This window comes from Daphnia pulex, chromosome 7 (genome assembly GCF_021134715.1).
Source record: "Daphnia pulex isolate KAP4 chromosome 7, ASM2113471v1".
Classification (NCBI taxonomy): Eukaryota; Metazoa; Arthropoda; class Branchiopoda; order Diplostraca; family Daphniidae; genus Daphnia; species Daphnia pulex.
This window is the reverse complement of record NC_060023.1, coordinates 1,795,343-1,822,434: the sequence shown is the minus strand read 5'-3', so window position 1 is coordinate 1,822,434 and position 27,092 is coordinate 1,795,343. Positions and strand designations below refer to the sequence as shown.

General features: G+C 42.7%; 12 protein-coding genes across 22 annotated transcripts; 5 read left to right on the top strand and 7 right to left on the bottom strand.

Annotated features, from left to right (window-relative positions):
- Nucleotides 1-725: 725 nt before the first annotated feature.
- LOC124197252 (speckle-type POZ protein-like) lies at nt 726-2,709 on the bottom strand. Of its 10 annotated transcripts, none has more exons than XM_046592620.1 (3): nt 2,588-2,709; nt 2,021-2,128; nt 726-1,958 (listed from the first exon to the last, which is right to left on the bottom strand). In XM_046592620.1, the coding sequence occupies exon 3, from the start codon at nt 1,855-1,857 to the stop codon at nt 805-807; it is 1,053 nt and encodes a 350-aa protein (XP_046448576.1). In that variant the 5' UTR covers nt 1,858-1,958; nt 2,021-2,128; nt 2,588-2,709; the 3' UTR covers nt 726-804. The 10 variants fall into 10 exon arrangements, with proteins under 10 accessions (XP_046448576.1, XP_046448578.1, XP_046448577.1 ...); XM_046592622.1 differs by having other exon boundaries at nt 2,039-2,128; XM_046592621.1 differs by having other exon boundaries at nt 2,584-2,682.
- A 759-nt stretch (nt 2,710-3,468) lies between these two features.
- On the bottom strand, nt 3,469-4,937 carry LOC124197254. Its single transcript, XM_046592631.1, has 3 exons — nt 4,185-4,937; nt 3,840-4,101; nt 3,469-3,762 (listed from the first exon to the last, which is right to left on the bottom strand). Exons 1-3 carry the CDS (start codon nt 4,839-4,841, stop codon nt 3,638-3,640), a joined length of 1,044 nt encoding a protein of 347 aa, XP_046448587.1. The 5' UTR covers nt 4,842-4,937; the 3' UTR covers nt 3,469-3,637.
- A 112-nt stretch (nt 4,938-5,049) lies between these two features.
- Nucleotides 5,050-6,227, bottom strand: LOC124197251 (lactosylceramide 4-alpha-galactosyltransferase-like). The gene has a single exon (XM_046592619.1). It carries the CDS (start codon nt 6,103-6,105, stop codon nt 5,050-5,052), a length of 1,056 nt encoding a protein of 351 aa, XP_046448575.1. The 5' UTR covers nt 6,106-6,227.
- A 54-nt stretch (nt 6,228-6,281) lies between these two features.
- Nucleotides 6,282-10,010, bottom strand: LOC124197260 (beta-1,4-galactosyltransferase 4-like). Its single transcript, XM_046592640.1, has 7 exons — nt 9,773-10,010; nt 9,470-9,708; nt 8,473-9,411; nt 7,438-7,645; nt 7,146-7,379; nt 6,880-7,075; nt 6,282-6,821 (listed from the first exon to the last, which is right to left on the bottom strand). Exons 4-7 carry the CDS (start codon nt 7,616-7,618, stop codon nt 6,461-6,463), a joined length of 972 nt encoding a protein of 323 aa, XP_046448596.1. The 5' UTR covers nt 7,619-7,645; nt 8,473-9,411; nt 9,470-9,708; nt 9,773-10,010; the 3' UTR covers nt 6,282-6,460.
- A 376-nt stretch (nt 10,011-10,386) lies between these two features.
- On the bottom strand, nt 10,387-11,427 carry LOC124197266. Its single transcript, XM_046592648.1, has 2 exons — nt 10,975-11,427; nt 10,387-10,890 (listed from the first exon to the last, which is right to left on the bottom strand). The coding sequence occupies exons 1-2, from the start codon at nt 11,370-11,372 to the stop codon at nt 10,575-10,577; spliced, it is 714 nt and encodes a 237-aa protein (XP_046448604.1). The 5' UTR covers nt 11,373-11,427; the 3' UTR covers nt 10,387-10,574.
- A 918-nt stretch (nt 11,428-12,345) lies between these two features.
- On the top strand, nt 12,346-13,214 carry LOC124197273. The gene is made up of 2 exons (XM_046592655.1): nt 12,346-12,719; nt 12,789-13,214. The coding sequence occupies exons 1-2, from the start codon at nt 12,397-12,399 to the stop codon at nt 13,105-13,107; spliced, it is 642 nt and encodes a 213-aa protein (XP_046448611.1). The 5' UTR covers nt 12,346-12,396; the 3' UTR covers nt 13,108-13,214.
- Nucleotides 13,215-13,280: 66 nt separating this feature from the next.
- Nucleotides 13,281-14,575, bottom strand: LOC124197247 (alpha-(1,3)-fucosyltransferase C-like). The gene has a single exon (XM_046592613.1). It carries the CDS (start codon nt 14,541-14,543, stop codon nt 13,362-13,364), a length of 1,182 nt encoding a protein of 393 aa, XP_046448569.1. The 5' UTR covers nt 14,544-14,575; the 3' UTR covers nt 13,281-13,361.
- Nucleotides 14,576-14,868: 293 nt separating this feature from the next.
- Nucleotides 14,869-16,213, top strand: LOC124197263. The gene is made up of 4 exons (XM_046592643.1): nt 14,869-15,176; nt 15,247-15,570; nt 15,661-15,806; nt 15,891-16,213. Exons 1-4 carry the CDS (start codon nt 14,945-14,947, stop codon nt 16,071-16,073), a joined length of 885 nt encoding a protein of 294 aa, XP_046448599.1. The 5' UTR covers nt 14,869-14,944; the 3' UTR covers nt 16,074-16,213.
- Nucleotides 16,214-16,911: 698 nt separating this feature from the next.
- LOC124197262 lies at nt 16,912-18,161 on the top strand. Its single transcript, XM_046592642.1, has 2 exons — nt 16,912-17,516; nt 17,601-18,161. Exons 1-2 carry the CDS (start codon nt 17,077-17,079, stop codon nt 18,070-18,072), a joined length of 912 nt encoding a protein of 303 aa, XP_046448598.1. The 5' UTR covers nt 16,912-17,076; the 3' UTR covers nt 18,073-18,161.
- Nucleotides 18,162-18,551: 390 nt separating this feature from the next.
- On the top strand, nt 18,552-20,371 carry LOC124197727. Its single transcript, XM_046593262.1, has 5 exons — nt 18,552-18,849; nt 18,920-19,086; nt 19,230-19,389; nt 19,490-19,635; nt 19,724-20,371. Exons 1-5 carry the CDS (start codon nt 18,552-18,554, stop codon nt 19,898-19,900), a joined length of 948 nt encoding a protein of 315 aa, XP_046449218.1. The 3' UTR covers nt 19,901-20,371.
- A 944-nt stretch (nt 20,372-21,315) lies between these two features.
- Nucleotides 21,316-23,317, bottom strand: LOC124197245. The gene is made up of 5 exons (XM_046592611.1): nt 23,301-23,317; nt 23,034-23,239; nt 22,392-22,949; nt 22,146-22,333; nt 21,316-22,072 (listed from the first exon to the last, which is right to left on the bottom strand). Exons 2-5 carry the CDS (start codon nt 23,162-23,164, stop codon nt 21,465-21,467), a joined length of 1,485 nt encoding a protein of 494 aa, XP_046448567.1. The 5' UTR covers nt 23,165-23,239; nt 23,301-23,317; the 3' UTR covers nt 21,316-21,464.
- Nucleotides 23,318-25,006: 1,689 nt separating this feature from the next.
- Nucleotides 25,007-26,549, top strand: LOC124197259 (mucin-19-like). Of its 2 annotated transcripts, XM_046592639.1 has the most exons (5): nt 25,039-25,271; nt 25,390-25,539; nt 25,616-25,855; nt 25,931-26,136; nt 26,167-26,549. In XM_046592639.1, exons 1-5 carry the CDS (start codon nt 25,099-25,101, stop codon nt 26,340-26,342), a joined length of 945 nt encoding a protein of 314 aa, XP_046448595.1. In that variant the 5' UTR covers nt 25,039-25,098; the 3' UTR covers nt 26,343-26,549. The 2 variants fall into 2 exon arrangements, with proteins under 2 accessions (XP_046448594.1, XP_046448595.1); XM_046592638.1 differs by having other exon boundaries at nt 25,007-25,271; nt 25,931-26,549.
- The last annotated feature ends 543 nt before the right edge of the window (nt 26,550-27,092 follow it).

The window sequence follows — 27,092 nt, the reverse complement described above, 5'->3', positions numbered from 1 at the left end:
TAACTTTTTCGTTAATGGATTTAGTTTCCAATTCCTCATTACTCACTACAATCAAACAGTTCAGTGACTAAAATTTTTATTCAACACTTTAGTAAGATAGCAGCCTCGCCGTCGTTGGCGGTTGGCCTAATGGTAATAATGGTAATAACGACAGTTACGTGACAGTGACACCTGGTGACACGCCGATTTGTCAAGGCCGACGAGACAGAACGAGCAGACGAACTTTCGTCATAACCACAGGAAGCGTTGCTGCCAATTTAATATTTATCAAGCTCGACGGAGTTAATAATTAATAACTGTGTAGATTCTTATTTATTCAACAACAAATTTTTGCTTTTTTGTAAAAATTTTATTTTTATTTTCCATGCCATTGTTGAATATTTATACATCTAAAAGTGCATCACAAATTCCTAAAACGCGAATGACATTCAGTCTTTCACGAATCTCAGCTCTGTAAAGTTTCGAACGAATTTGTTTAATATTTTGCTTGGTTCGAATAGTTGTCTAGTTAATTATCATTTAGTAACGTCGGTTAACGTTCTAAAAATAAGAAAGCGGCTTGTAAGTGCCAAATAAGGGCATACTACGAAATCTCGATCCAGCCATGACGATATTTTTTGGAGAATTAGTTTCTAGAACGCTGAGTCGCTGACATGACGTAGAAAATCAAGAGCTTGAGTTACTAATTATTTTGCTAAATAGCAACGTTGGTTAAACAGGTTCAATGCCTTGCAGGAAATTGCATATATTTGAAGATAATTAGGAAATACAACAGATAATTTTCAGTAAGAAATTCACTCCAATTCAGTCAAACTCACTGCTGATAACATGCCACTTGTTAACAAGTCTTTTTCTTAATGGTTTTAATTTGACTACGCGCTTTTTTCGATCGCCCACTACTAGACGCTGCATGGCTTGAAAGGCGAGTTCTGGATGACTCTTCATTATCTCCATCCAATCTGTCTTCCGTGAGCGTGAAAAAACAGTTGTCGCATTTTCCGCCATAAAATCCAGCGTCGACTCGGTGAGCTTTGACGAGTTATGACGATGGGCCAGGACAAGATAACGCGTCATATTATCTACGGTTAAATTCCTCGACAGGTGGACTTCACACTCTTCTTTCAGGGAATCGATGGCGTACTTGTCGGCAGCCGCAAACAGATTTTCGACATCTATATTCGCTGGACCGTTGTTTCCTTCGAAAATTTCTCCGGTGTACAGGTAACGAAGTAGATTTTCAACAATATGTGGATCAAAGTCTGTGATTTCGACAATTCTTTCCCTTTTTTCTTTGAAATCGTTCTGAAACATGGCGTACAGTGCGGGACTACCAGAGGCCAAAATGTTGGTGTGGGCCGCAAAGTTTTTACCTTGGCATGTAAAAGTGACATCCGACAGAGTCTTGTTTTCCCACAGATTCAACAAGTTATCATGGACAAATTTCGTCCCTTTTTTTAATGTGGTGACGCCATCAGGATTCAAATCTACGATAATGTCAAAACCAATCCTTTGCTCACTGCATCCATAATCTTCATCATACCAGTCCCCGTCGTAACTGTAACAGGTTACCCACTTTGATTGCTTCAAGATCATCTGCTGTTGGATACCATTGTGGCTGGCCAGGATAAGTATCGCGTCCAAATCGCTAGGCAACATGACTTCAGAAAAAACGGGTTGCATTTCAAGAACTAACTTGTCTTCTCTTTCTACTACTTGGTAAGTGAGATGGCAAGATTCAAATATCCTAGGCAGATTTTCAACGAGCACTGGCTTTCTTGAAAAAGCGGATCGATATTCTTCCATAACATTCCATGTTATACAGTATAATCCTTCTCTGATTTGTCGTGCCTTAGCCATGTTTGATTAACTAGAGTTTGGTTAACTACAGAGTCCTTGTATGCGACGGTTTAGGTAATAGCCACGGCGGCCGACAGGAGCATGAGATGCCCAGATAAGACCTGAATATTTATGAAAGATCGTTAAAAAGATGAAAATTGTGTTACGATTAAGTTGTACAGACCTAAGTGAGTGCCACTACCTGGATTGCTGATAGTGAACAGTTCAATAAACTCGATGTCTTCCTTTTCAAACACACTTTTGTTTTTAATGTGAAGGATCAACGATTAGCCTGAAAAGAGAATAAATGAGGTATTTAATGAAGCTCAACATGATTTAAATTGTTTTGATTGAAATTATTAAAAAAAATTTAAATCTGTGTTACTTATGTACTACTCTTCATCTTAGTGTATGATTATTTCTTTTAAAGAAACAGATAATACATCTCAATTAATGCTGCATACTGGGTAATTATCATGTAAAATTATCACAAAAGATCATGAGTGGTCAACACTAACCTAAACTAAAGATCTGCACTAACGAGACAAGTCAGAGCATAATATCCAAATAACATTGAAAACTTAACAATGATTTTGACGACAATGACATTGCAATACTGACAAAAAAATGTTTAATTCTAGACAGATGATTACTCACAAATGCCCTTACACACTTGTAAAATGTCCGATTTTACTAATTACTTTATTTTTGTTAGTGAGTTTGAAGTTGAACACTACCTATCTATACCTACGTATTTTATTTTATTGATGCTCGACTATTCAGGGCTCCAAGCACATCATAGCCAAAAGAAAACTGTCAACAAGAAACCAGATGAGAATTGCAGACGAATTTTCGTGAGAACTGAAAAGCGTGGCTGCCATTTTCAAGTTACATGCCTAAAGAATTACTTTGTTTGATAAATATTTTGCTAAACCTAAAATATGTAGATTCTTACCGCCTTCTGGAGTACTAAGGAATAAAACAATAAATTACAGGTTCAGCCGTTCACAATGTTAAACAACACGAAATAATAATTTTGTACGGATTATATATCTGCGCAAGAAATAAATTTCTAAGGAAAGAACGACATTACTTCCATGTTTTTATTTTTCTTGATTAGTACATTTTTGAATTTGAAGGCTACACAAGGGAATAAAATATGGAATTTTCGGAGTTTATTCCGACTCGAACAAGTGTGAACTTCTTTTAATTCTCCATTGATTGACGAGTCCTTTTCTTACCCACCAAGTTTGGTTTGTCTGTCCGCCTTTCTTTATTGCCTGCTAGACGCTCCATAACTTGAAAAGCGAGTTCTGGATCACCTTGCATTATCTCCATCCAATATGTCTTTTTACGTGAACAGACGGTTTGGGCCGCATTTTCCGCCATAAAATCCAGCGTCGACTCGGTGAGCTTTGGCGAGTTATGACGATGGGCCAAGACAAGATAACGCGTTATGTTATTAACAGTTAAATTCTTTGACAGGTGGAATTCACACTCTTCTTTCAGGGATTTGATGGCGTACTTGTCGGCAGCCGCAAACAGATTTTCGACATGTTCAATTGGCCGGTTGTTTTCTCCGAACACTTCTCCGGTGTACAGGTAACGAAGTAGATTTTCAACAACACGTGATTTTCAACAACACTGTGCATTTCACATGATACAAAAACAAGGTCACACAGCAAATTAAGAAATAATTGAGATAATAATAATGTCGAAGTAACTTTTGATTTATTACCTTTTTTTTCAGTAAATAAATTATAGGATACGCATCAGAATTTTTAAAAATGTAAATATAATTTCAAAGAGTTAATTCCGTTTCGTTCAAAGCTGCCAAAACCTCCCTGGCCATTTGTCCGAACGGGAATTTGTACGTTTGAATCATTTCTTCATCGAAAACTAACGGCTTAAAATCTTGTGGTTTCACTATAAGGAGGAAATTAACAACGAATTATGTCACAACTTTTTGTATGTTACGTAATTAACACAGCGTAATAACTCACCGGAATAAAGATGGTTCACTAACAAGTGAATGGCGTCATTCTTCCGCCATCCCTCGTAGCCTTCTTCGGTGAAATGTTTCAACGACTTTTTGGAATCGGCTCCGAATTCACCTTTGACTCGATGGAGAATTTCCGGATGAACATTCAGAATCGCCTTGACCGGCAGATCACCCGCGTTGTAATACCAAATATCGGCCCGATAATCATGATAAGAGTCCAGCCATCGGCTCAGAAAACGAGCGTTCTTATGGGCGACAATAACCTGGACAAAACGATATAACCACTCTCCAATTAAAACCACCTTGCATTAATAAATCTAATAATAACAAAATAATTACAATCTACCTGACTACCGAGAGTGTCACCCTCGTCCCAGTTCATGGAAATCTCAAACCGGCGATACTTGTCGAGATTTTGGAGAACCAGGACGTCATTATCCAGGTAGATGCCGCCATATTTCATCATGGTGCGGATGCGGGCGATGTCCGACCCGTGATAGACCCGCCAGTCTCGACTCAGCGGCTGGCCAAAGATCTCCGACGCCAATTCAATGCGTAAGAAGCGGATACTCGACATGAGTTTCTTGTCCAACTTGATCATGTCCCAGTATTTCCCCCGGAAGCCTCCGTTCCCCGGATGAGGAACGTCGGTGTGGATGTAGACGAAATCGGGTCGCTGGCGGAGGAAAGCCGCCCGCAAGCAGAGATAGTCGACGAAGGAATACTCTGTCATATTAAACCGGACGTAATGAATAATATTGGGCACAATGTAACTGCTAGCGCCCGTCTCGTTGTTGAAACCGTCGAAATCCATTTCGACGACATCTTCGACATCTTCGACGGATTGCGGATGAATGTCGGAAGAGCTAAACAGGAAAACGGCCGACAGGGCGAACGTCAACAAGATGGTGGCAAACAGCGGCTTCTTCCGCAATCGGATGGACAGCGGCAACTTGCCGGAACGGCACCGTTGCTGGGCGTGGTAGTAGTAAACCAGAACCATTTTTTCGCGTCCGCTCTCCTCGAAGCTTTGCCACCTAATTCAAACCTGAACCCTCACCAGTGTTGGGGTATATCTCATCTATCGTTAGCCCCTCAAGTCATTTTGCATTAGTGTGTAAGTCATAAAAATAACGGATCGTTTCTTTCTTTCTCTCAACATTTTGTATTATTATTACCGAAAAGAAGCGGCAAAATTCAAAACGATATTATTACGAGGAATCGAATTGCGCAGCTCGGGCGACCGTGAACGGACAATGTCTGGAGGTCAGGGTGGCGTAAACTTGATCGGAATTGATTAGAAGAGGTTCCGAGTGCGACATTTTGTTCCAGACGTGAACCGCGTAGCTTCCGTTGATCCACTGCATGACGTTGCGGTTGGCTTTCTGGAAGTAAATTCGCCAATCCGGCCAGTGGATCGGATAGACAAAGTTGTAAGGCATCAAGGCCACATCCTGACATTGGTTGGAGAGCGGCTGCCCAGTCTTCAATCCGCAAATCCTCGACATGATGGAGAAAATGAGAGCCGGACCGTGAGCGTTCCATTCTTCCGGCTGGTAGCGAGCTGCCAGCTGGTCGACGATCTCGCGGATGAGACGGTGCCCGTGATCAAAGTGGAAAATCCCGTTGGAAAGGTGATTGGCCGCCGCGTCCTCGACGGCCAAAAAGTTGTCAATGTCCAGCTGTTTGATGGTGACGAAATCCAGGTCCATGTAGAGACCTCCGCCTTTCAGACTGCTCAGCATCCGAATGTAATCGGCAAAATGTTCCAGCTTGTGAGGGCTCTGTCGCCATTGGCCTTTGCGGTACCAGTCTTCCAGCGGAGTGTCTCGAAAGTAATCCATTTCCTTGATCAGGATGACGGCCACGTTGGGGTAGTTGGACAAAACATTCAGCCAAGTTCCCCGCCTATTGATGGACGACTTGTCCGTCTGCATGATGAGCTGGACGGGCCGGTCGGGATTCTCTTTGGCCGCCGATTCCACTGCGCAACTTTGCCTCAGAGTCAATCGGCTTCTTCCGCTTGTTTCGTGGAAGTAAATCCTCCGATTGTTTGGTCCCAGGAGCTCCTGGTCGGACTCTTCCGTCCACTGGACGATCTGGAATCGCCGCTTCATCCACGGGATGGCGAACCGATTGTCGTACAAAATGTTGAGAGCGAACAGAAGCAAAAGTCCCAACAAAAACAACATCACCATCGTTTTGATTAACTTTTTCGGGCGGAAATGGGTGCGGAAACCGGAAGAACGAATGGCGAACAGCTCCATTCACTTTGAAGGAATACGAACGACCTTAGTTTGAACTAGTCTCGTTCACGATTGGGGAGCAGTATAGTTACACAACTGAGATAACAAGACGAGTGTTCATCTGAATAAAAAAGAGCTGGTGGCGGTTTTTAATCTTTTGAAATTTCAGAAATTTTAATTAAACAATATCCTTAGGGTAGATGATCAATAACTGTTTAATTGCCGTGATATCGCGAGTTTGTGCTAATACATTCCTCCGTTTGGAAGCAATCCATTCACGAGAGGCTGATAGATTTAATTAGAACGATAAAATGGTCAGCGAGTCGCCATAACTAGAAAGGTAGTGTTGACATTTTAATTCTAAATTAATTGAATTTTATCGTTCAATTTCGACGAAAATGTGGGTGCTAAGAGATTTGAATTGCAAATTGAGAATCCGGTACTTTAAAGTAATTAAACCATCGGCCATCATCGCTCTAGAGACGTTAAATTGATTTTCTTGAAGAATTCTCTTCCGGTCGGGATTGGGCTTCGCCGTGTCGTGCGGAAGCATTGTGTAGCGCGTCTGACGCAACGGACGGTGGCGACGGACCGTCAGATTTTTCGAACGAAGACGGTCGTAAAGATCGTCGTCCTCGCCACCCCAACCCCAGAACCTGTTGGAAAATCCATTGACCGCCACGAAATCGACCGTAGTGAGTGAACTAACTCCGCCAAAATGATTCGGACCGATAGGTCTGAGACACGAAAGAATCTTTCAAAAAATAATCCGCAGAGATAATGGACGGCTAGCACCTGTAACCGAATGTGTTGATGGCGACGGATAAGTGACGAGGTTCTCCGACTTCCGGACAAGTGTAAGAATTGCGGTCGTCTTCCGGCAATAAATCCACGTCGTGGAAGACGAAACAATCAAACGATCGCAGACGGAGAGCCTCGGTGAAGCCAATGTTCATCAGCATACCCCGATTGAAGGGATTCGTTAGTTTTCCTATTTTTAATTCACCAATTTCAACATTCAAAATTTGCTATTTATTCAAATAAAATAGAATAAGTTGTACCAGTTTGTTCTACGACGAAGATGGTGTAGTCGAGCTGCTGGCGCTGAAGAAACGGATGTAGGTAATGAAGAAAAATATCCAACTGGGAATTCCGGTTCCTGTAAGGAACAACGACGGCAAGTTTGCGATTCGTTCGGCACTCGACAGGCTGGTAACTCCCGCCAACTTGTAGCGGCGATCGTCCGGAATAACTCAAAGCGTTCCTGGTGTAATTGGAAACGTCCGTCCAACCGTCTGGAAAATGGAAATTTAATATTTATGAGTCAATTTAAAGATAACGGCCATTATTTACTTAACAGTGGGGAAACTGGGGGACACATGCCGTCCCCTTTGCGAATTTTTTCCCTCTTCGATCCGCCGGAATTGTAATGATGGAAGAAAATTGCCAATAAGGACCACAGGAAAAAGATGGCGATGATGTGCCTCCGATGGATTCGTGATGGAAACGCCATGCACCCGCCAGGTTTCTTCATTAGGTAAAGATGAGTGCTCTGTTCATACTAAAGAATTTTGTTTTTCAGTTTGTGCTACACACATTTGTGAGCAAGGTTCATCGCTCCTGGGTATTTAAGGGTTCGACAGCCTATATCCTTATGCTGCCAAGTAAATAAAACAATCGTATCGTAATACGCAATAAAATTAGCTTTTAGCATTAGCCGGAAGCCACTTGCATGCAGTTGAAAATTTCATGGCCTCGCTAATTGCTAATAAGATCATAAAAAAAAATGATTACAGTTAACTAAATTCAATCAATCGAATTGCCTTTGTGTTTCTGATCGCTAGATAGCATTCTTCTTCACCAAAGAAGTCAATATTGCTGAAGGCTGATTAGATGACCTAAAAAAGTCTGCCAATTACACTCAATCAACAACAAACACGTTTTTTGTTGCATTTTTAGAAATGGCATTATTTGTTGTTGAAATTACGTCAAACACATTGTGTTGTTACCAAAATGGATCAATGCAAAACGAACTCTTTTGAAGTGATATCACACTCCCGAACTTGATCCACCCAAATAATGATCTAACTGCAAACCATGGCTGCAAGCAATCCACCACATAACAGAACCCAGGTAACCCTCCCAATGTTTAGATACGCTGGGATTAATGGACTTGTTCATACACAAAGTTCAAACTGTGTCCAATCAGATGAAACAGGTGTTTTGTCAGAGACAATTTCCTCGGTTTTCAATTCTCACTAACGTTAATAGTTTAAGGGGGGGGGGAGATTCCGAGATTTTCAAAAGATAATGGATAAGATATTAGGTCGGTTGGACGTACAAACATTTTAGCAGTAAACAAATAATAGCATAAAAACAAAAATTCACCTGTTGCTGAAATTGTCACCGTACTCTTCTCTTCCGAAAACCTTTCGTTTTGCACCTGTTCGAAAACTTCATCTCATTTTAACGTGTCAAATTTCGTAAAATGTAATAAGTGATAACACGAAATGGTGACAACAACTGACAAGTGCTGACAAGTTACATAGCAGACGACATTATCTTTTGATGAATCGATGTAAAAACAAATATTAGAAATCGATACTCAAACCGATCCTAACAAAAAAAAAAGCGGTTCGGCCTCCCGTTCACGACATCCGCTTGATGGATCGTGTTTATTTTTGTATCAAACTCTTCTTAAAAGTCATACTATGAGCTCTACCAGTATCAAAATTAAACAAAATACAATAAAACCCCTCAGGGGATACCAAAAGAAAATAAGACAACACACTCTAGTTAATAAAATGACAGTTTGAATTACGATAGGGGTCTTGTATTGAAGGATCGTATGCATAATCTAAAACAAAAAAACTGATGGGACCTACAACAATTGCCTATAGGCTTGTTCTATTTTTAAATATATAGTCGACACAAAATGGCATAATTTTAATCGTGAGAGTCGTGGATATAATTCTTGAACCGCGGTCAATGACACCAGAGCGCGGGCTTATCGGTCAAATCTATTAGCAAGTGGTGAGGCCAGCCGGATAACAAGCTCCGACGACGTAATAGCTGGCGGTGCCTGTGAACGACGTGGATACAGAAGTGGACGTATAAGCGGTGATGGTCGACGTCGTGGTGGTTGTCGTCGTCAAAATGCCAGACACGATGGAAGAGATGAGACTGCTGATCCCGAATAGTGGGCTGGCCACGCGGACGTTATCCGACGGCTTGTCGAACGACGGAAGAATGAAGGATGATTCCTTTACCAGTTGAACGCTCGGGCTGTGGGTGTTGCGGAATTGTGGCAACAACGTCGGCTCGAAACTATGAAAAAAAAATTTTGGTCAGTTTGAATTTCCCGCGCTCAATTTTGAATAATTACTTCAAAACTTGGGTGGGATTCAATCGGAAGTACTGCAAGCTGGTGTCGTCGTCGTTCTTGAGGGCTACAAAGACGGGCTGGTCCCAATACTGACGCCTCCGGCGGCTGCAGGCTGCAGCCGGAGCGTTGGTAAATGTGACAATGCCACCAGGGTTGACCGTGCCAGCCGAGACGGAAGCTATGATGCCGCAGATTTTCTTGGTGGTCAGGACGGTGGTCGTGACGGACGAGAGGGTCGTCTATAAACACCAAATAATTCCAAATTCAATTGCGAATTAAAATGACAATAAATGAACGCCATACGGTTTTGAGGACGGTGACGGTGGCTGTCGATTGCTGCCTGGCCTGGCGGACCATTGGCTCAGCGATGGCGGAGACCATCGATGGATCGATGACGACATCTTCGACCACACGGGCCGGAATCTCGACGGCCAACAAAGCCAGCAAGACGACAGCAATCAAGGCGAACGATGGACGGATGGATGGAAGCATGATAATTTCTGCTGTTTTGCGCTTGGCGACGACGACGATACTGTATCCATGTCACTCTTTGCTATTTATACAAGCCCGGAATACGGATGGAAAACCTTCCGGCGTAACTCTGAAAAAAAATGGGATGACCAAAAAATAACCGCAACAATCCTCCAGCGAATTGTATTAACGTCTAATAAAACTAAAATATCGTCTCTTAACAGCCTCTAGTCAGCAGATGGATATTACTATCGTGCAACGAACTTTATGACTCGACGTCAACGACACCCAAGTCAACGCCCACTTATATACAACCCCCGAGAAAAATGTTTCATAATTTCTCTTTTTCTTATTTTGACGAAGGGTTGTCAAATCACGCCCTTATAAGAATTTTTTATTATTACTTTAAATTGAATAAACTCCACCAGAACGGTACATTTTTTAAATCAGATTTGTATTGGTTATAATGACGAAAAACTAGCAACTAAATTCGACTTAAATTTAAGTGGATAATACGAACGATTTCCAACTAAAATAAGCGAACGGGCTAACAAATCATTAGTCTAAACTAAACTTATAAATTCAGAGACAATTAAATATCAATATCAATAGGGAATATAATAATGGATCATTTCTAACAAAGCGGAGGGAAAGCCGGATAGCAGGAGCCGACAAGAGTGAACGAATTGGTGGAAGTGTAGACGGTGACGACAGTGGTACCTCCTGCGTAAACGGTCGATGTTTTCGTGCTGGTCGTCGTCGACTGGAAAGCACTTGGAAAGATATTGGACAGGATGGACGCCAGCGCGCTGAAATAAATGGGCTGAGCGACACGGACGCCGTTGTCCTCCGTTGAAGAATCTTCGGTTTCTAATGATGATTCGATGATGGCCGGCCCGGTTGATGCTGGTATCCCGTCACGGAATTTGGCCAATTCCGTCGTTTCCACACTATTTAATAAGAGCCAAATTAAATATTATTTTATAGTTGATTAAATTAATTGTTAAAAGAGAAATGAAAATGTTTGTAATTACCTCAAGACTTTGGACGGATCGATTCGACTGGGCTGGACGAATTCAACATCTTCGCCGTTCTGGTCGAACAGGACGTAGAGCAAAGGTTCTTCTTCTCGGCGTCCGTTCCAGTTGCGGCGGCGGCGGCACTGGGTGGGCGTCAGACTTCCGCTGGTGCTCAGCTTGACGCAAAGGCTGGTCGTGGATAAAGTCGACGTCGTCGCAGAGGAAACGGTCCGCGTGACGGTCAGCAGGGCTGTGATCTGACGGCCCTGGACCATTCCGCCGTAGAGACCGTTGCCAGCTTCGTCGACTCCGGGGTCGATGACGACTCGAGCCGCCATCGGATCGACTATGACGAGAATTAGTGAAATCATTGACAGGTAAACCGCCAGGTGATTAAATTGATTGCACTTCATGTCTTTGCTTTTGTTGGATTTATCAGCACTTAAGCTAAGGACAGTCGGAGATCGTTTGAGCACATAACAAATGGCTGATCTATTTTATATACGTAGACGCTCTGCCACATCTGCATCAGACAAATGTTTTGGGGGGGTCAACTCAAATTTTGAATCGTTATCATTTCATCCATTGGTTTGATTACGGTTAAATTACTCTAAAGAACCGTTGGGTGATTGTAGAATGTCTATAACCCTAGTTCAATATATAGATTATTCTTGAATTCTAGCGGGGTATTACGATATATCCCGTCAAAATTCGTCATCTTGTCGCTTGGAAATAATATTTAAATTTGAAATGACCATTTTATGAATTGCCTGTTAATCAAATGACGACTTCCCATTGTGTCTATGCTTTGTTTTTTTAGGTACGGGTTCGCTAGTTTCCTCGATCAGATGTTTATTGCGCTATACTTTTGTTGTAGAGTCTGGGATGCCTCTCATTTGATTAAGAAATCTATTGATTAAAACACTTGATTTATAGAGAGACTACAAATTGACCACAGGGGCTTTGCTAGTCAACAATGTCTGATCATAATATCCAGACGTGAAGCCGAATAGTCGCATGACGTTAGCGAAAAAGCCAACGGTCAAGGTTTGTATTTGGTCATTCTGAATTGCACACAAGTTAATGACGCTGGCTGATTTCCATTCAGACGGACATCCAGGGGTCAAAGACATTTGGTATATCCTGATTAATTAATATTTGAATCATTCGGGCGAATTGAACGTGACTTGTCTGACGAAAGGGCATCTCACGGCCACACAGCTAGCAGTTGGAAGAGAATAAACCTATGTGATGTCGCAATAGTTGACGCGTGATGAAAAGTCTAAAATTAATTAAATTTTGACGGTCAACTTGATGTCCATTTGTATGCGCAACGATATCGCTGATATTTCTTCACATTTCCGTGGGTATATAAAGACACAAGGTGTTAACAAGTCAATTGTCAGCTCAGAACTAATCGAGAATCTAACACACAAGATGCAGTCGTCCGTTCTAGTCCTTCTCCTGTCTTGCGCCGTATTGGCCTCCGCTTCCGTACTGGTTTCCAGTGGACAGTCTGAAGAACCGGCCAACCGCCAAATTCCCAACGTTCTGCGCTTCCTCGTCACGCCAAAGACCATCACGTCGACGGTCACCGTCAGCTCCACCACGGTCGTCACTAAGGGCATCACGACCAGCTGCGCCGTCTCGGTCGTCGGCATTCCCAACTGCCGCCGGCGCCGCAACGTCATGGAAGAACCAATCTTCCTGGAAGCGGAAGAAGAAGACGAAGATGAGATCAATCCATCGGCCCCCGTCGAGTAATCAAAATCATTTTCATTTATTTTATTTGTATTTCTATCATCAATGTAACACTGGAAATTCTATAGGTTGATGGTCACCGCTCTTCCGGAGATGAGATCGCTGGATGTCCAGGCTGAGGCAGCGGCTGAAGTCCAGCCATCCATTGAGAACACGGCCGGCATGGCCGAAGTTCAAATCCGCGACATGGAAAGCATCTGCAAGGCCCGAGTGGCCAATCCGTTCTTTGGCGTCGGTCTGGCCCAGGTTTTCGGCATTACGGTCCTCTACTCGACCACAGTGACCGTCACCCAGCCGGTCACCTCGACTTCCACCACCGTTGCCACCACCAACACCATCACCATCAACGGCTGCTTCCCTTCGCCGCTGCCGTTCAACAATTGTTAATGACAACTTGACTAGTTATCTTTTATCCTTATTCTTTTTTCTATTTCTATTGTGTATTTAAGGAGAAATAAACGGCTAATGGGTGTACCATTGAGTCTCAAATGACATTTCCGTGTTTCATTTTTATTATACCCAAGTCAAATTATTTATGGCTGGTCATAAAATGACTGAAAGAATTGAAAAGGAATTTTATTTTTTCTTGGCAGTTGAACAAGTTTGAATCAGGGTTTAGTAAAGACTAAAAATTAATTATATTAGTTCATCTCCAAAGGTGATTGACACTCGTCGCTGGGATGTTGCCAGTGGCTAGTCAAATCGACGCAAGTTTTCACCGTTTGATCGTGATGTAATCGACTGCAAAGATGGCAGAACCCACGATGGGCCATGGATGTGACTCCGGCTTCGACGGCGTAGTCTTTCTTCCAGCGGAAGAATTCCTGGTACAAAGTTTCATTGGCATCCAGCCGCCGCAGGTAGTCGGCCAGTTGAGCCGGATGGTAACGACGGGCGTCGATGTACGAGCCGGCGGGTGCGATCCGCTCGTAATCCGCACCGCCGTAAACGACGGGCACGATGCGACGCTGGATGATTTTGAAAAACTTTTCGGTGACGTAGTCCCGGCAGATGGAATTCTCCAACGACAGGTAAAACTTGTAGGTGGATTCCAGTTTGTCGTAGCAGCGCGGATGGGAGACATCCACCGGATGCCGGGCGCATGAAAGTCTTCCGCAAAGGCCGTACACGTCGATATCGATGTGGCGTTTTAATTCCTTGACGTACGACTCCCTCCGGCCATCCGTCAAGCATTGAGTGGCCATCCAGGCCACTAGTTTGGTCTTGTTGCCGGAATTGCTGGTCGTTTCTGTGTTTGTTAATGTTTTTTCTCGCTTGGTAAGCCGGCCGTAAGTGAGAGGAATGTCGGAATCCGTCCGGTATGTCATGGTCCAGTTAAAGTAATTTGCATACCGACGGAAATCGTAGCCTTTCAAAGCCGGCGGAGGCTCTTGAGTGAAGAAGACCATCCGCTGATGAGGTTTCCGGTGGAATTCCGGCAAGTCGACCAGCCGGAATTGATCGTTGAAATTGACGACGATGGCGTCGTAAGTGTCGAGTTTTCCGGAAGCTTCCAAATCGATCCGGCACTCGGTGATCGGACAGGAATTAAAAACATTCCGGCCGTCCTGAGCGGAATTGACAAAGGCCACTACTTCCGCTCGTTCCGGAGCGTTCCAAATTAAAATTGATTTAACGTCCCTATACTGACAATTTCGAGTTCCGGCAATTTCCAGTTTGCGGAGTGATTGATAAATTACCAAAGTGAAAATGCCAACTGCCAGGACGGATGTACGAAAAATGTTAGCCAATCGCCGCTTGTTTTTGTAAACCAAATCCAAGCGGTTGACGACGACGAGTTGACGAGTCGTTAGCAATGACATTGCTATTGTCCGCTTCTGTCTGGCTATATTTGTCATCTGGAAGTGATGATCGAAATCATTGACATTCACGTCGGCTCCCGCGGTCGTTCATCTTTCAGAATGATTGAGCCCCTCCCATTTTTGAAAATAGGCGGGTCTGAATTTGTGTTCAAAAGTCTACACCGATCACAGACGCCATCTTCTGGACAGGTAAATAATTACGTTCAAATAGATTACGTGACTAGGTATAATAATTTTAAAAAATGATAGAAGAATTTGAGTGGCACATCAATCAACTCGGGTTGTTCCATCATTCATTTCATTCTTGACAGTTTATGACCATGAGACAGACGTACAGCTTTTACCGTCTAGTTAACTTCATCAAGCTCGTTATTTATTTATTTCTTGTCGCAGCGTTCGTGATGGAATTCACGAAATCATTCAAAAATGGAGAAATTATTATTATTCGTGAATTGAACAACAGTTTATGTTTATCGTCGATTTCAACTTGCAGTTGCGAAGCGGATCGCAGGGGACCCAATCAGAGTGTCGTCTCATTTTCACTTTACGGCGACTTGACCGATCCGGCCGTTTCGGACAGATACATCCGCCCGCTGAGAGCCTTGATCGCAAATATCAGCCGCATTTATCCAGGTAATTTGGGGGTTATAATTAAATCAACTTCTTATTTTAATTAATCAAAGACGTTCATCAATGATTTCAGATTGGATCGTCAGGATTTATCACAATTTTTCGACGGAGGACGGAAGAGAATTAAAAGAAATGTTGAACAATTCCGCCAAGATCGACTTTTGCGACGTCGATCCTATCCTCCGGTTGCGCAACATCCGGCCGACGGTATTTCCCATGACCTGGCGCTTTCTCCCGCTGCTGGATCCTCTGGTGGATCGGTTCATGTCGAGAGACACGGACTCGGAGTTGATCCGTCGAGAAATCGACGCCGTTCGCCAATGGCTGTCCGCCAGCGACGCCACTTTCCACGCCATGCGAGATCATCCGTGGCATTGCAACACGGAAATTCTCGGAGGTAGTTGAACCCTCGGATTTCAATTTTTTAAACATAAAATTTTTTCGTTTAAACATTGAAACAGTCAAGGTTAAATAAAAACGAACATAGGACTGTGGGGGGCCAAAGTCCATCAAAGGCGTCGTGACATTGGCCGGGTCGTCGAGAAAATGTTCAAAAGGCCAATGCCATCCTTCCACGGCGTCGATCAATTGCTACTGAAATTTTACCTTTGGCCTTTAGCTGTAAAAGACTCGGTTTGTATATTTAAACATGACAACGCCGATCAATTTGTGTCCCATATAATTGATAGTGTCTCATTTGATTATTATTCAACTCAGGTGATTCACGATAGTTATTGCTGTGAAACATTCCCGTCTTCTTCGCTATTACCTTTTCCGACCAGGCGACAAGATTCTTCCTCGTTTGTCGGATCGGTTTACACCAACCAAAGTCTTCCGTCGCCCGGAATGTGCCCGGAAAAATGCCGACCCCAACGACACCCAGATTGGAACGAATGTTAATATGTTTGTTCATGTTGATACTTCTTCCAAACTGAATAATAGACAAGCTAATCAATTAGAGGAGAGTGGATTTGCATAATCCATAATTACGCATTCCGGCCGTTGCGTGAATCGAACCCTGAACTTTTGTGTTGTAAACTATGCGCTTTCTTATATGGGTAGGTGGATATCATCAAAAATGGGTTTGGTCGAGTGAGTTCAACGTTTCATCGAAAGGGTTCAAGATCTAAGGATATATACCTGCAGTCGCCGCCCTATTGTAAGAATTCAAATGAGCTAGCGTGCGCATATCCCGCCGAGAGGGCCTATTATTATACGGATGAGCCGCTATAGCTCCCGACCCTGTCGTAAATTTTTTTCGCCGTTAAACTTGACACGGGGTAGACGAAACCCTTTGTACATCATCTTAGTAAAACTTTCCGGGGTCATTCCACTCGTCTGGGAGAGAAAAAGAAAAGAAACATTTTTATTACACCCAGTTGTTGTTGTTGTTGTGTAATTTTTTAAGAAGTCGTACAATCTCGAAAGGATCAGCAGTTGGCCGGATTCAAATAATAATATTCATGTGGCTTTTAGCATTCAAAGAGAGATGCTGACCGCTTGTCACGGACTGTGCCGCTCACGAACTCGTCATAAAGTCTTTCTTCTTTTTCTCAGATGGCCATCGCACGCGCAACTCGAACCCTATAGCGCCGGAGAATTGTTTATGAGGAGCCTCTGAATTTTTAATTTATTCATGTAAAGTTTGAGATGTTTTTGGGTGTCGTAAAAAAATAAATAAGAAGATACATCCCGGCGGCGGCGGAGTCGAGCCGAGTTGTTGCAACAACACGCTGTGACGGATGACAGGCTCCAATAATTCATCAGTCTCAAGTCTAACAACAACAGAGTTGACGAAAAATATGTCAGTTGACAAAAGATTTGAAGCGAGAAAGTTGGTTCCGTGTTTCCCGCCGTCTCTGCCGCATTTGAATTCCAAACGAAACTATTTGTACAACGCAAAATGTTTTTCCGTGTTGCCAACATCCATCAGCATTCAGTCAAAACCATCGCCCGGTTCCTCCTGTGTCTGGCCGTTCTGTCCTTGAGCTTGACCCTGTTGAAATTATCCAATTCCGGCTCTGAAAACGGCCCAAAACGGGGCAACAGCGCGGATGATGACGCAATGATGCTGGACTCTTGGTCATCCGCGTCGCAGTTGCTGGCCTTTTTGGATTCGAGTCGGATGACAAACCGATCGGCCTGTCGCGTCTTCTACGAGTTTGGCGGCGTAGTCATCAACAATAGCGACAGGTACAAAGACGGGCAAAAGTCCGTCTGCCTAGACCAGGGACTCGGGCCGGCCATCAACAATTGTCTCGTCTACTCGTTCGGAATAGACAACGAATGGTCGTTTGACGACGACATGGCTAAACTCGGATGCAACGTCTACTCTTTCGATCCGTAAAATAATGATAATGAATTTCGTTGATTTTAATTCAATTCAGATTCGAATTGATTTGGAATTTTTAAAAATTTTAAAAAAAGATCCATGGAGGAAGTCGATCACAATCGCAGCGCTCGAATTCATTTTTACCAGATGGGCCTGTGGAACCGAGACGGTTACATTTACCTGGACAAGAAACGGCCGGAAGTCGCCTGGAAGGTTCTCACCTTGGAATCTTTTTACAATAGATTTAAATCGATTCACGGAGAGCGGGAAATCGATTACGTCAAGATCGACATCGAAGGTGACGAGTGGACTGTCCTGCCGCAAATGATCGACTCGGGCATACTGGGCAGAGTGAAGCAGCTGGCCATGGAGGTTCACTTTGATGGCGACGATAGCGTCGACGACATCCGCCAGCGGATTGGCCTCTTGCGCTCGTTGGAAAGCCGCCACGGAATGATTCCGTTCGATTACAAGAGCAATTTGAACAGCAAGGGATTCGTGCCGGCCGCGCCGGACAAATACTCGTGCGCCGAAATCGCCTATTTCAATTCCAAATTCAAAATGTGATATATTTAAATTTTATTTGTTCAACCCAGAATTTTAAAAATGTTTCAGTGGCGTCATCTGGGCAATAAATAACGTTTTCAAAAGAGAAATTATCTATCTCTAGTAGAACATGACACATTGTGAAACTTTGGGCTGTATACATCAAGGTTCTATATATTTATATGAACGGACGCAGGTCACAGGTGGGGGGGGGGGGTCATTACTACTGATAACCACAGCCGTGATGCACACCGTGATGAATTATGTCTTTATCGCATTGCTAGGTAATAAACCACCCATGAAACAGAGGACTTTTTCTTCACACCTATGCTGTAAATGGTGTGAATTTGATAACTAAATATCTCGAGGACCATTCTGCTGCTCGTCCGGCCGTACCTGATTAGACGCGTTCACAATAGACAAGTTGCTCACACGGATCACAATTCGTCGTTTAGTAGCAGGGCGAATTTGTGATCACACGTTCACTTGGCGACAGCGACATGGCCATTTTGCAACACCGGTGTCATTTGCGTAAACTCGAGCGTAAACTGACAATTGGTCTCATCTCGTTTGTTATCCTTGTGACAATTCTCGTTAATCACGCGCCTATCTTTCAACAAGAGGAGCTTCTGCTAGGTCAATTCAAATCAACTTGCAGTCACGCCGCTGACCGAAGAGGTCCCAATCAAAAGATCGTCACCTATTCCCTTTACGACAACTTCTCACGGGAGGATCACGTTAAAAAATACGTCATTCCATTTGGAGAGACTCTCAAGTCGGTCCCCTCGATTTATCCAGGTATTAATCAACATGAGCATCATTCGATTGATTCTAATAAAGGTGAGAAATTATAAATTAATTTTTTCAGGGTGGACTGTAAGGATCTATCTCAATCTGCAATCCGACGACAAGGCAAGTTGGGAAACGTTCAACCGCCATTTGGACATCGGAAGTCACGTCGATATTTGCAACGTCACCCAAGTGCTGGAAAATCGAAATTTGGAAAGGAATCCAAGTGCGGCGACCTGGCGTTGGGTAACATTCTATTATTACTATAAATAAACTATTCAGCAGTTTTATCTTTTTGTTACGTCCGCTTAGATTGTTTAAAAAAGCATGTTTCTGATATCCGCTGCTGGCTTTGCTGTTGAATTAATGTTTAGATTTTATCTGTTTAGTTAACTATGCTCGATGATATGGTGGACACGGTCATGTCTAGAGACACGGACAGTCGAATCATATCCCGTGAAGAAGATGCCGTTCGTGAGTGGTTGGCCAGTGACAAGATTTTCCACATTATGAGAGACCATCCGTATCACTGCGTCCATGTTCTAGCGGGTAATTGGTTTCAAAGGCATTTACTATAGTCAAATTTAGCCGATAGTTGTGGTGTACAAATGAGGAGTATTTTAGACTTCAACCAATTTTGTATTATTAGGTATGTGGGGAGTCAAACTGAGCCAGGATCGTGCACACATTGCCGGTGTGTTTCAGGAGATTTTTAAATTGACCCATAATCACAACTACGGCTACGACCAAGCTCTGCTGACGGACTACATTTGGCCTTTTGCGCAGTCAAACATGGTAAGACATTTTTATCACTGGGGAACCAAGGATTTTAAAAATGGAACTTTTGTCAAATCTAAAATTTATCTTTGGGCGGGACAATTAGGTGTCTCATGACAGTTACTGCTGCGGAAATTTCCCATTCACCAAGCCGTACCCGACGCCAAGAAGTAAGGACGGCCTTTTCATCGGCGGGCGAGATGATCCAGCGGAGGCCCTTACGTCTCCGTGTCCGGTCGAATGCCGCCCAGTAAACGCCACATCCGAGTGGAATTATTGTTGATTTGGCATGTTTGTTTAATACGCAAATGGCGGAGTCATTCAAAAAGATATGGACTTTCATTTAATACTAAAATTTTGATTGACACACCACAGAGTAAAATCTTCGTCTCGGTGCCACCAGCGTTTTTTCATCGATACTGTTATTTAACTGTTTGCAAAAAGCGACATTTCTTTACGTTTTGCAAAGGCGTCAGCAAAGGTGCCAACCAACTTCAGATGTTGGCGTGTGAAAGACTATGAATTCTGTTATACGTGTTAAAGCCAAGTTGTTCAAGGGTAAATGGGTAACACAAGTATAACACAGGCTAGTCCTCCAAGGGCGGAACCAAATATCCTTCGCGAGTTCAACAGTCGAACACGTAGTTGGCTGCGGGCAGTGGCTGGGTTAGACTCTAACCTGTACGCAAACTAATAGTTCTCGAAATGTTTCAGTATTGGTGTATGGTGTTCCATCGGTATTCTTGTTTAAATTGGCTACTTCGTGATTTTTTAAAATCAAATGCTGAATGTAAGATTATGTGATTTGATGCATTAGCAGTAATTGCCTTACATTAATTTCTCACTGAATTGTAGCTATCTGTATATATCGAACAATAAAACTTTCTTTGCTTCAATAAAAAGGTCATATTCACGAATATTTTAAAAGGGCGTCTAGTTCGCGCTACTGTTCACGAACGCGGGAGTGAAAACTATTGTTTTGTTATTTCTATACAAAGACACAACGCAGTTACTATTAACTGACTTCTATATTGTATCCGATTGCATCAGCAACATATTTGTCTCGACATGATATTAGTTGTGTTGCAGTTGTCGGACCATTTACGGTCTGTCAATCAGTCAAGCCCATTTACGGTTCTACCAGCACAATCAAGCCATATACAAACTCGATTGATTCAAATACGTAATACTAAAATCTTTTCTGTCGAATCAAAAGTCTTTGGGCTTTTCAAACGACGGTCTTGTAATTAGATGCTGATGAATTGATACACATGTTTGTAACAGTTAATTACCACCGCTTATGGGTGGTAATTAACTTTAGGATGGGTCCCCTATAATAATAGATTCTATATACTAGTCAACAGCGAAGTTGTCGAGCGCATTGCAGTGCCAAGATGTGCAGACATCTTCGACGATGAAAACATCGAAAATTTATTATTTCTTTTTTTTCGTTTATTTATTTTATTCACGATGCGGTGTTGTTATCCCAGCGGTGACCCCCCCCCCCCCCTGGATTCTTGAACGATGACCGTCTAAAGTATTGTCTGAAGTTGAAGGTCTTTTTTGATCTCAGGAAAATGCTAATATTAATTTTTTTTGTTGAGTGGTTTGTTATTGCTATAATCCCTGCACGTATTATTGCGAGTTCATCAAGTAAATAAGCCCGGTAACAATATCATATGAAATCTGGATGTTAAGTCAAGACGTTCTGATTGCAATGTATTTTGTACGGTAATAACATATATCTTAAGCGGAAATAACATTTGAATTTTCTTTGTTTTTTTCGAGTGCGTGGAATATCGACAACAGAGTTTTCACGTCTAAATTCTGAGGCAAATTGAAGTTCATTAAATTGGATTTTGTGACACTAGCTGTTGTAGTGGTACTTGTGTCACGGTCGTACTACTGGTTATTGGTTTTTCGCTAGAGCCCACAATTCCCAAAGGCATAAGTTGTTGCATTACATAATCACGGAATAATTGCATCTGCTGTGCATTGATGATTTCATCTGTATCCGTTCCGTTGCTAATGAGGTTCTTCATCAGCACCTCGGCAGCATTTGGAAGAAAAGTGCTTGTGCTCGGTGGAATGGTTGTAGTACTGGTAATTGAGTCAGGGTCCACAATTCCGTAAGGTCGTAGTTGGTTCATCAAAAAGTCGAGCAACTGTTGATTCATCTCATTGACGTGCATGGTATAAGGATCGTTGGTGGTTGGTTCAATGGTGCTGGTGTTGGCGATTTTAGTTTCGTTCAATGCAAACGAATCACTTTCGCCTTCAGTCCAATCTGTTAAATCAATTACTAACTGTGGAGGGTGCTGGTGGGCTGATGGTGATTCAGAAAGGGTGATGGGTTTCATGTCAAGAACTTCGCGAGCCATTTCCCCAAATGGATACTGGTAGGTCTGGATGTTACTCTCGTTGAAAGTGGGTGTCTTGTTGTAATTTTTATCGACTAAAGTTCATCCGTAAAATTTATAACAAAATTAGTCTAATAATAATAATTTCATTCAAAATAGTATTCTTACGATAGAAGCGATGATTTACGAGCAAGTGTATGGAATCTAAACTGCGCCACTCAAACGGTTTGCTTGTATTGCGATAGAGATTTAAAGAAACGTCTGTGATGATTCCAAAATCGCCTTTGACACGGTGAACGAGTTGCGGGTGACGATAAAGGATTTCAACCGTGGGTCGCTCGCCAGCATTATAGTACCTGTTAAATTGAGCCACCATAATATCAATACGACTAACGAAAAAAAAAAAATTATTACCATTTCTCCGAACGATAGTGCCTGTAAGAATCCAGCCAGAGGGCCAGAAAACGGGCGTTCTTGTGTGCAATAATGGTTTGAGAACCGATGAATTGATTTTCATCCCAATTGATGGCGCATTCAAAGTTGCGGTACTTGTCCAGTGAACGGATGACAAAGCAATCGTTATCCAAGTAGATGCCTCCGTATTGCATCAAAACGCGGATGCGTCCGATGTCTCCGCCGTGGTAAAAGCGCCAGCCTTCGTTGAGTTTTTGGCCGAAAATTTCCGTTGGAGCTTCCAGATACAAAACTTCAATGCGAGACCACAAATCCCTGTCCTTCCGCACCAAGTCCCAGTACTTTCCTTCATATTTAACCTCTAGTACATTTGTGTGGATGTAGAACTTGTCTGGTTTGTGGTTGCGCATCGCCGCTTTCAGCACGACGTAATCGATAAAGTTTAATTCAAATGTTTTGAAGCGGATGAAATGGATGATATTGGGGACGATATATTTATCGGCACCAGTCACGTTGTCGAAATCATCAGTAAATTCAATGTCGTTGGTTTGTTCAAATCTAAAATAACATCATTTTGGTGCGTATTAGAATTTCAAGTATAACAATAAATCTACAAACAAAATGGACAGCGTTTTGGCTTACGTTTGAAATAAATCCCATTTGATTCCCGATTGGCTCAGTGATAGATTGACAAGAGAAATGAGACAACAGACAAAAATGAAACTGACTATCAGGGACAAAAAGCTCGATCGACGACGAATGCGAAGAAACATTTTAAATTTCGAGCGCCAAATGTAATAATAATCGTAGAAAATGTTGCAGCACCACAAAGTAGGAAAATCCGTATCCTATTAAATGACGGCTATATTACTACAATGCACTTTTGTGATTAAATCACAGATCAGAAACCTCCGTCTTTCGGTCGAAACTTTCCCCTTCGTTTGCTGGTTGCTGCTTTCGCGCTCAACCGAAGGTAAAACACTACAAGGAATATAATAACCTTGGTTCGGTTGAATCTCAACTTGAACTCTCTTGAAGTCCATCCTCCTCATCCAGCCTGCTGGGAGGAGCTAAATTTGTTTCCTAGCATGGTATAATCTATACATAGTTCATGGCCTGTTCAACTGTCGTTACTACACAAGCTTTCCAACGTATCGGCAACGCATTGTTGAAAAGATAAAACCGAAAATGAAATTCCTGGAAGTCAATCTTATTTTATAGCATTCAGACAACTTATAAAGACTGATGGACTTTCCCAAATACGACGGCCGTGTCTTTACGTATATCGGGTGATGAAACATTATTCCAAATAAATTTTACAAGGAATGCTTGTCATTGCTTCCATCAAATAATCATTTGTCATGACGGAGAAATAAAGAAAAGTATTTTATAGGCTGATATTATTACGATTAGTAGTTTTCACCATCTGTTAAGCAGTTATTGTTAGCAAAACAACAAGTCAAAATGATTCATATTTGCGCTACAGGTATAAAGATAACAGCAGACGTCTTTATACTATGTGTCTATTTCATCGGGAAATCGAGACATACAGTCGAGTTAAAAAGAACATGTACAGACATGCAGCAAGTATTACTTCCCTTAAATATGCAAAGCAAAGAAGTTATTATGAAGGGTAAGCAAAAGAAATGCTTTTCGTACCTTGCCCTTTCCGCGGTTAGGGGGCGGGGCTACGGTACTACGGTGTATAGGCTCATCAAAATTCATAATTTGTTTGGAAGGGCTATCTTATAACATATAGGCCTACACTTCACGGAGGAGATCATTCAGTGAATTACAGAACATTTGAAAGTCCAACGGAACGCGTTGCATGGGTGGGATTCGCCTTTAGGTCCTATATTAAGTATTTCTCCCAGAATGCGCTAGATAGGGCGCCTGCCAGCTAGTGCGGCAGAGAAGCTCGACTGTTTTCGGTCTCTTTATGGTTTCTTTTGGGGTTTCTCGTAATTTTTTTTTTTTTATCGGGCTTTCACGGCAAATCCTATAGTCACGAACGTTTCCAAAAAAAGAAAAATGTTCAAGGGTGTCCTGTAAAAATAAATAACTAAGGAGCACGCATGAATTTCAATGAATGCCTCCCCATAGGTTTTTTTTTCTTTTATTATGAACGTGTTTTGCATATTTATGCTGAATACATGCAGAAAAATTTTTTTTTTCCAGTCCATGTTTGGGTGAGGTTTATTCGTTATTTATTCTCGAAAGATGTAAGCTAACAGTGATTTTGACCGTGAACCTCTAGAGTTGAAGGTCTTTTTATACTAGGTTATTGAACTTTGAAGAAAAGATGAGAATCGCACGAAAAAATTGCAGCTATAGGCCTTTATATTTTAAAAATGAGAAACAATGCTACTTGCTAAAGTGAATTTACCAACTGCTGCCATTTGTCGTCGTCTGCTTTAGCTTCCGCGTTAATGCTGAAGAAGCGAGTTGACTGTGCTGGTAATCCGAAATACCCAGCACCAAGTTATATCACAGCATAGAAGGCGGAGGATACCCTTCCTAGGACGCAAACTGTTGGAAGCTGTAGCTAGCCCTGCAGCTAGATTGCCGCCTCCTTCGGTAATAGGTTATAGCTCGAAGTGGGTTGAAGCCGAACGAAGAGAGCCCGACTGGTATAAAAGACCGTCACTGCCGTTTCGTTCATCATCCGATATCAAACTCATCCGCCAAGCCCAGCAAAAACAAAAAAATGGTCGGCTCTCTCCACTTTTTGGTTGCGTTGATTGTCGCTCTATCGAGCGTCCAGGCTAACGTTGTCCGAGAGGATAACATCGCCCGTCTCTTGTCTGAAGGTCGGGCAGCAGCCACCGTCATCACCGTCGTTACCAGCACGGCCACCGAACCCACGACGACAACTAAAACGTAAATGAAATTGCATTTTCGAATACTATTTTATTTTAGTGCGCGTTTTGGTTTGGTTCTGGCGCGCATTTTAAAAATTCCTTGACTTATTCTCGATCACATCTACGTTCGAAAACAGCACCAGACTGGTCTGCGCTGTCATAGAGGCACCTTCGACCACAACGCCCTGTCGCCAGAAAAGGCAATTCTGGAATGCGCCACTTTTCTTCGCGCTAGGTCAGCACGATGTTAATCAATTCGACGGACTCAACCCCACTCAAGTCCTCCAGTATGTATAACAGTAGAGAGACCTATTTATTTTGCATTTTCATTGGGCCCATAATGTGTCAACTTATACACAACAGAGTGGAGCCGTCCGCCCTGCCGGCTCCCGTCGAGTACCGCAACCGACCGGCTTTCAGGCCCATCGCATCGCAGCAATTCAATTCGCCGTTCGCCATTCAGTCGTCGCTGAGCAACAAGGTCCAGCCGCTGGCTCTCCGCGTTGCCGATCCGTTCTTCGGCGCTGCCCGCTTCTCTGCCTTTTCGTCGCTCTTCTCCAACATCATCTCGTCCATTCTGACTCCGGCCGTCACTTCCACCAGGTAGGCCATTTAATTCTTCAGAGATACTTACCGATGCATACCTAGCTAATACATATTCGTGCTACCTCTTTCCAGGACTCAGACTGTGTACACGACAACGCGAACCGTCACAACTACCACTGCTACAGTCAGGTACACTTTGAAAAGAGCTCAATGTCTTCCGGCCGGAGTCGTCGTGTGTCCCAGTGACGCTTCAACTACGGCTGCTACCACCACGGCTGGTACCACCACGGCTGCTACCACCACGGCTGGTGTTTCCACCGATGCTACCACTACGGCTGGTGTCTCCACAGATGCTACCACGACAGCAGGTGTTTCCACCGATGCTACCACGACAGCAGGTGTCTCCACAGATGCTACCACTACGGCGGGTGTTTCCACCGATGCTACCACGGCCGAGACGACCACCACTGGCACTGAGACGACCACCACTGGCACTGAGACGACCACCACTGGCGGTGGCTTTTTTAGGAGCATATTTTACTGAAAAATGAAGATTTCGAATTTATCTTGACGAAGGACATTGGATGGCTATTTAATCCCAAATTTCTACGAATAGCGCAAATAACGCTGTTTATAATAGTACCACTCTTTGTTATTTAAGTTGCAAGCTGTTGAAATTGCGTGTATACTTTTGGCCCAGTATTTAACACAAATGACAAAAAAGAGAAACAATAAAACACGCAATATCTCATTGAATTTTTTCATTCAGTCTGAACCGGTCTGAACTATACGCAGAGTCTCGCGCAAACATCATTTCGAATTTGTGTTGAAAAATGACACTCAACCTTTGTGAAAATACTGAAGCTTCAATAATCACTTCAAATATTAGCATGATATTTGACATACTTCTCTATAATGTAGATCCTTATGTATCAATATGCATTTGAATGGCGATTCAAAGCAATTTCAAACCTTTAAAAGTAAAAATAAACGAAAAACAATGAATAGTATGCCTTCATCTTCGGTTTAAAATGGTATTTAGGCTACTTATTCTCAACTAAAAGACTTATTTATCAGCTTTCATATTGCGTCATGATATTAGTTGCACTTTGAAGGTTTAAATACATCAAGTTCTTCTGATAAGCTTTCTCAACTTCGTAACTCTGTATTTTCTTCTTTGAATAGAGAAATATTGTACCTGGTTTTAAAATATGTATGCTGATTCTATACGTTTTTAGAACAATCGCCGTCACGTTATTTAGAAAACGTAGTCGTGAGCGAATGAAAGTAGAGT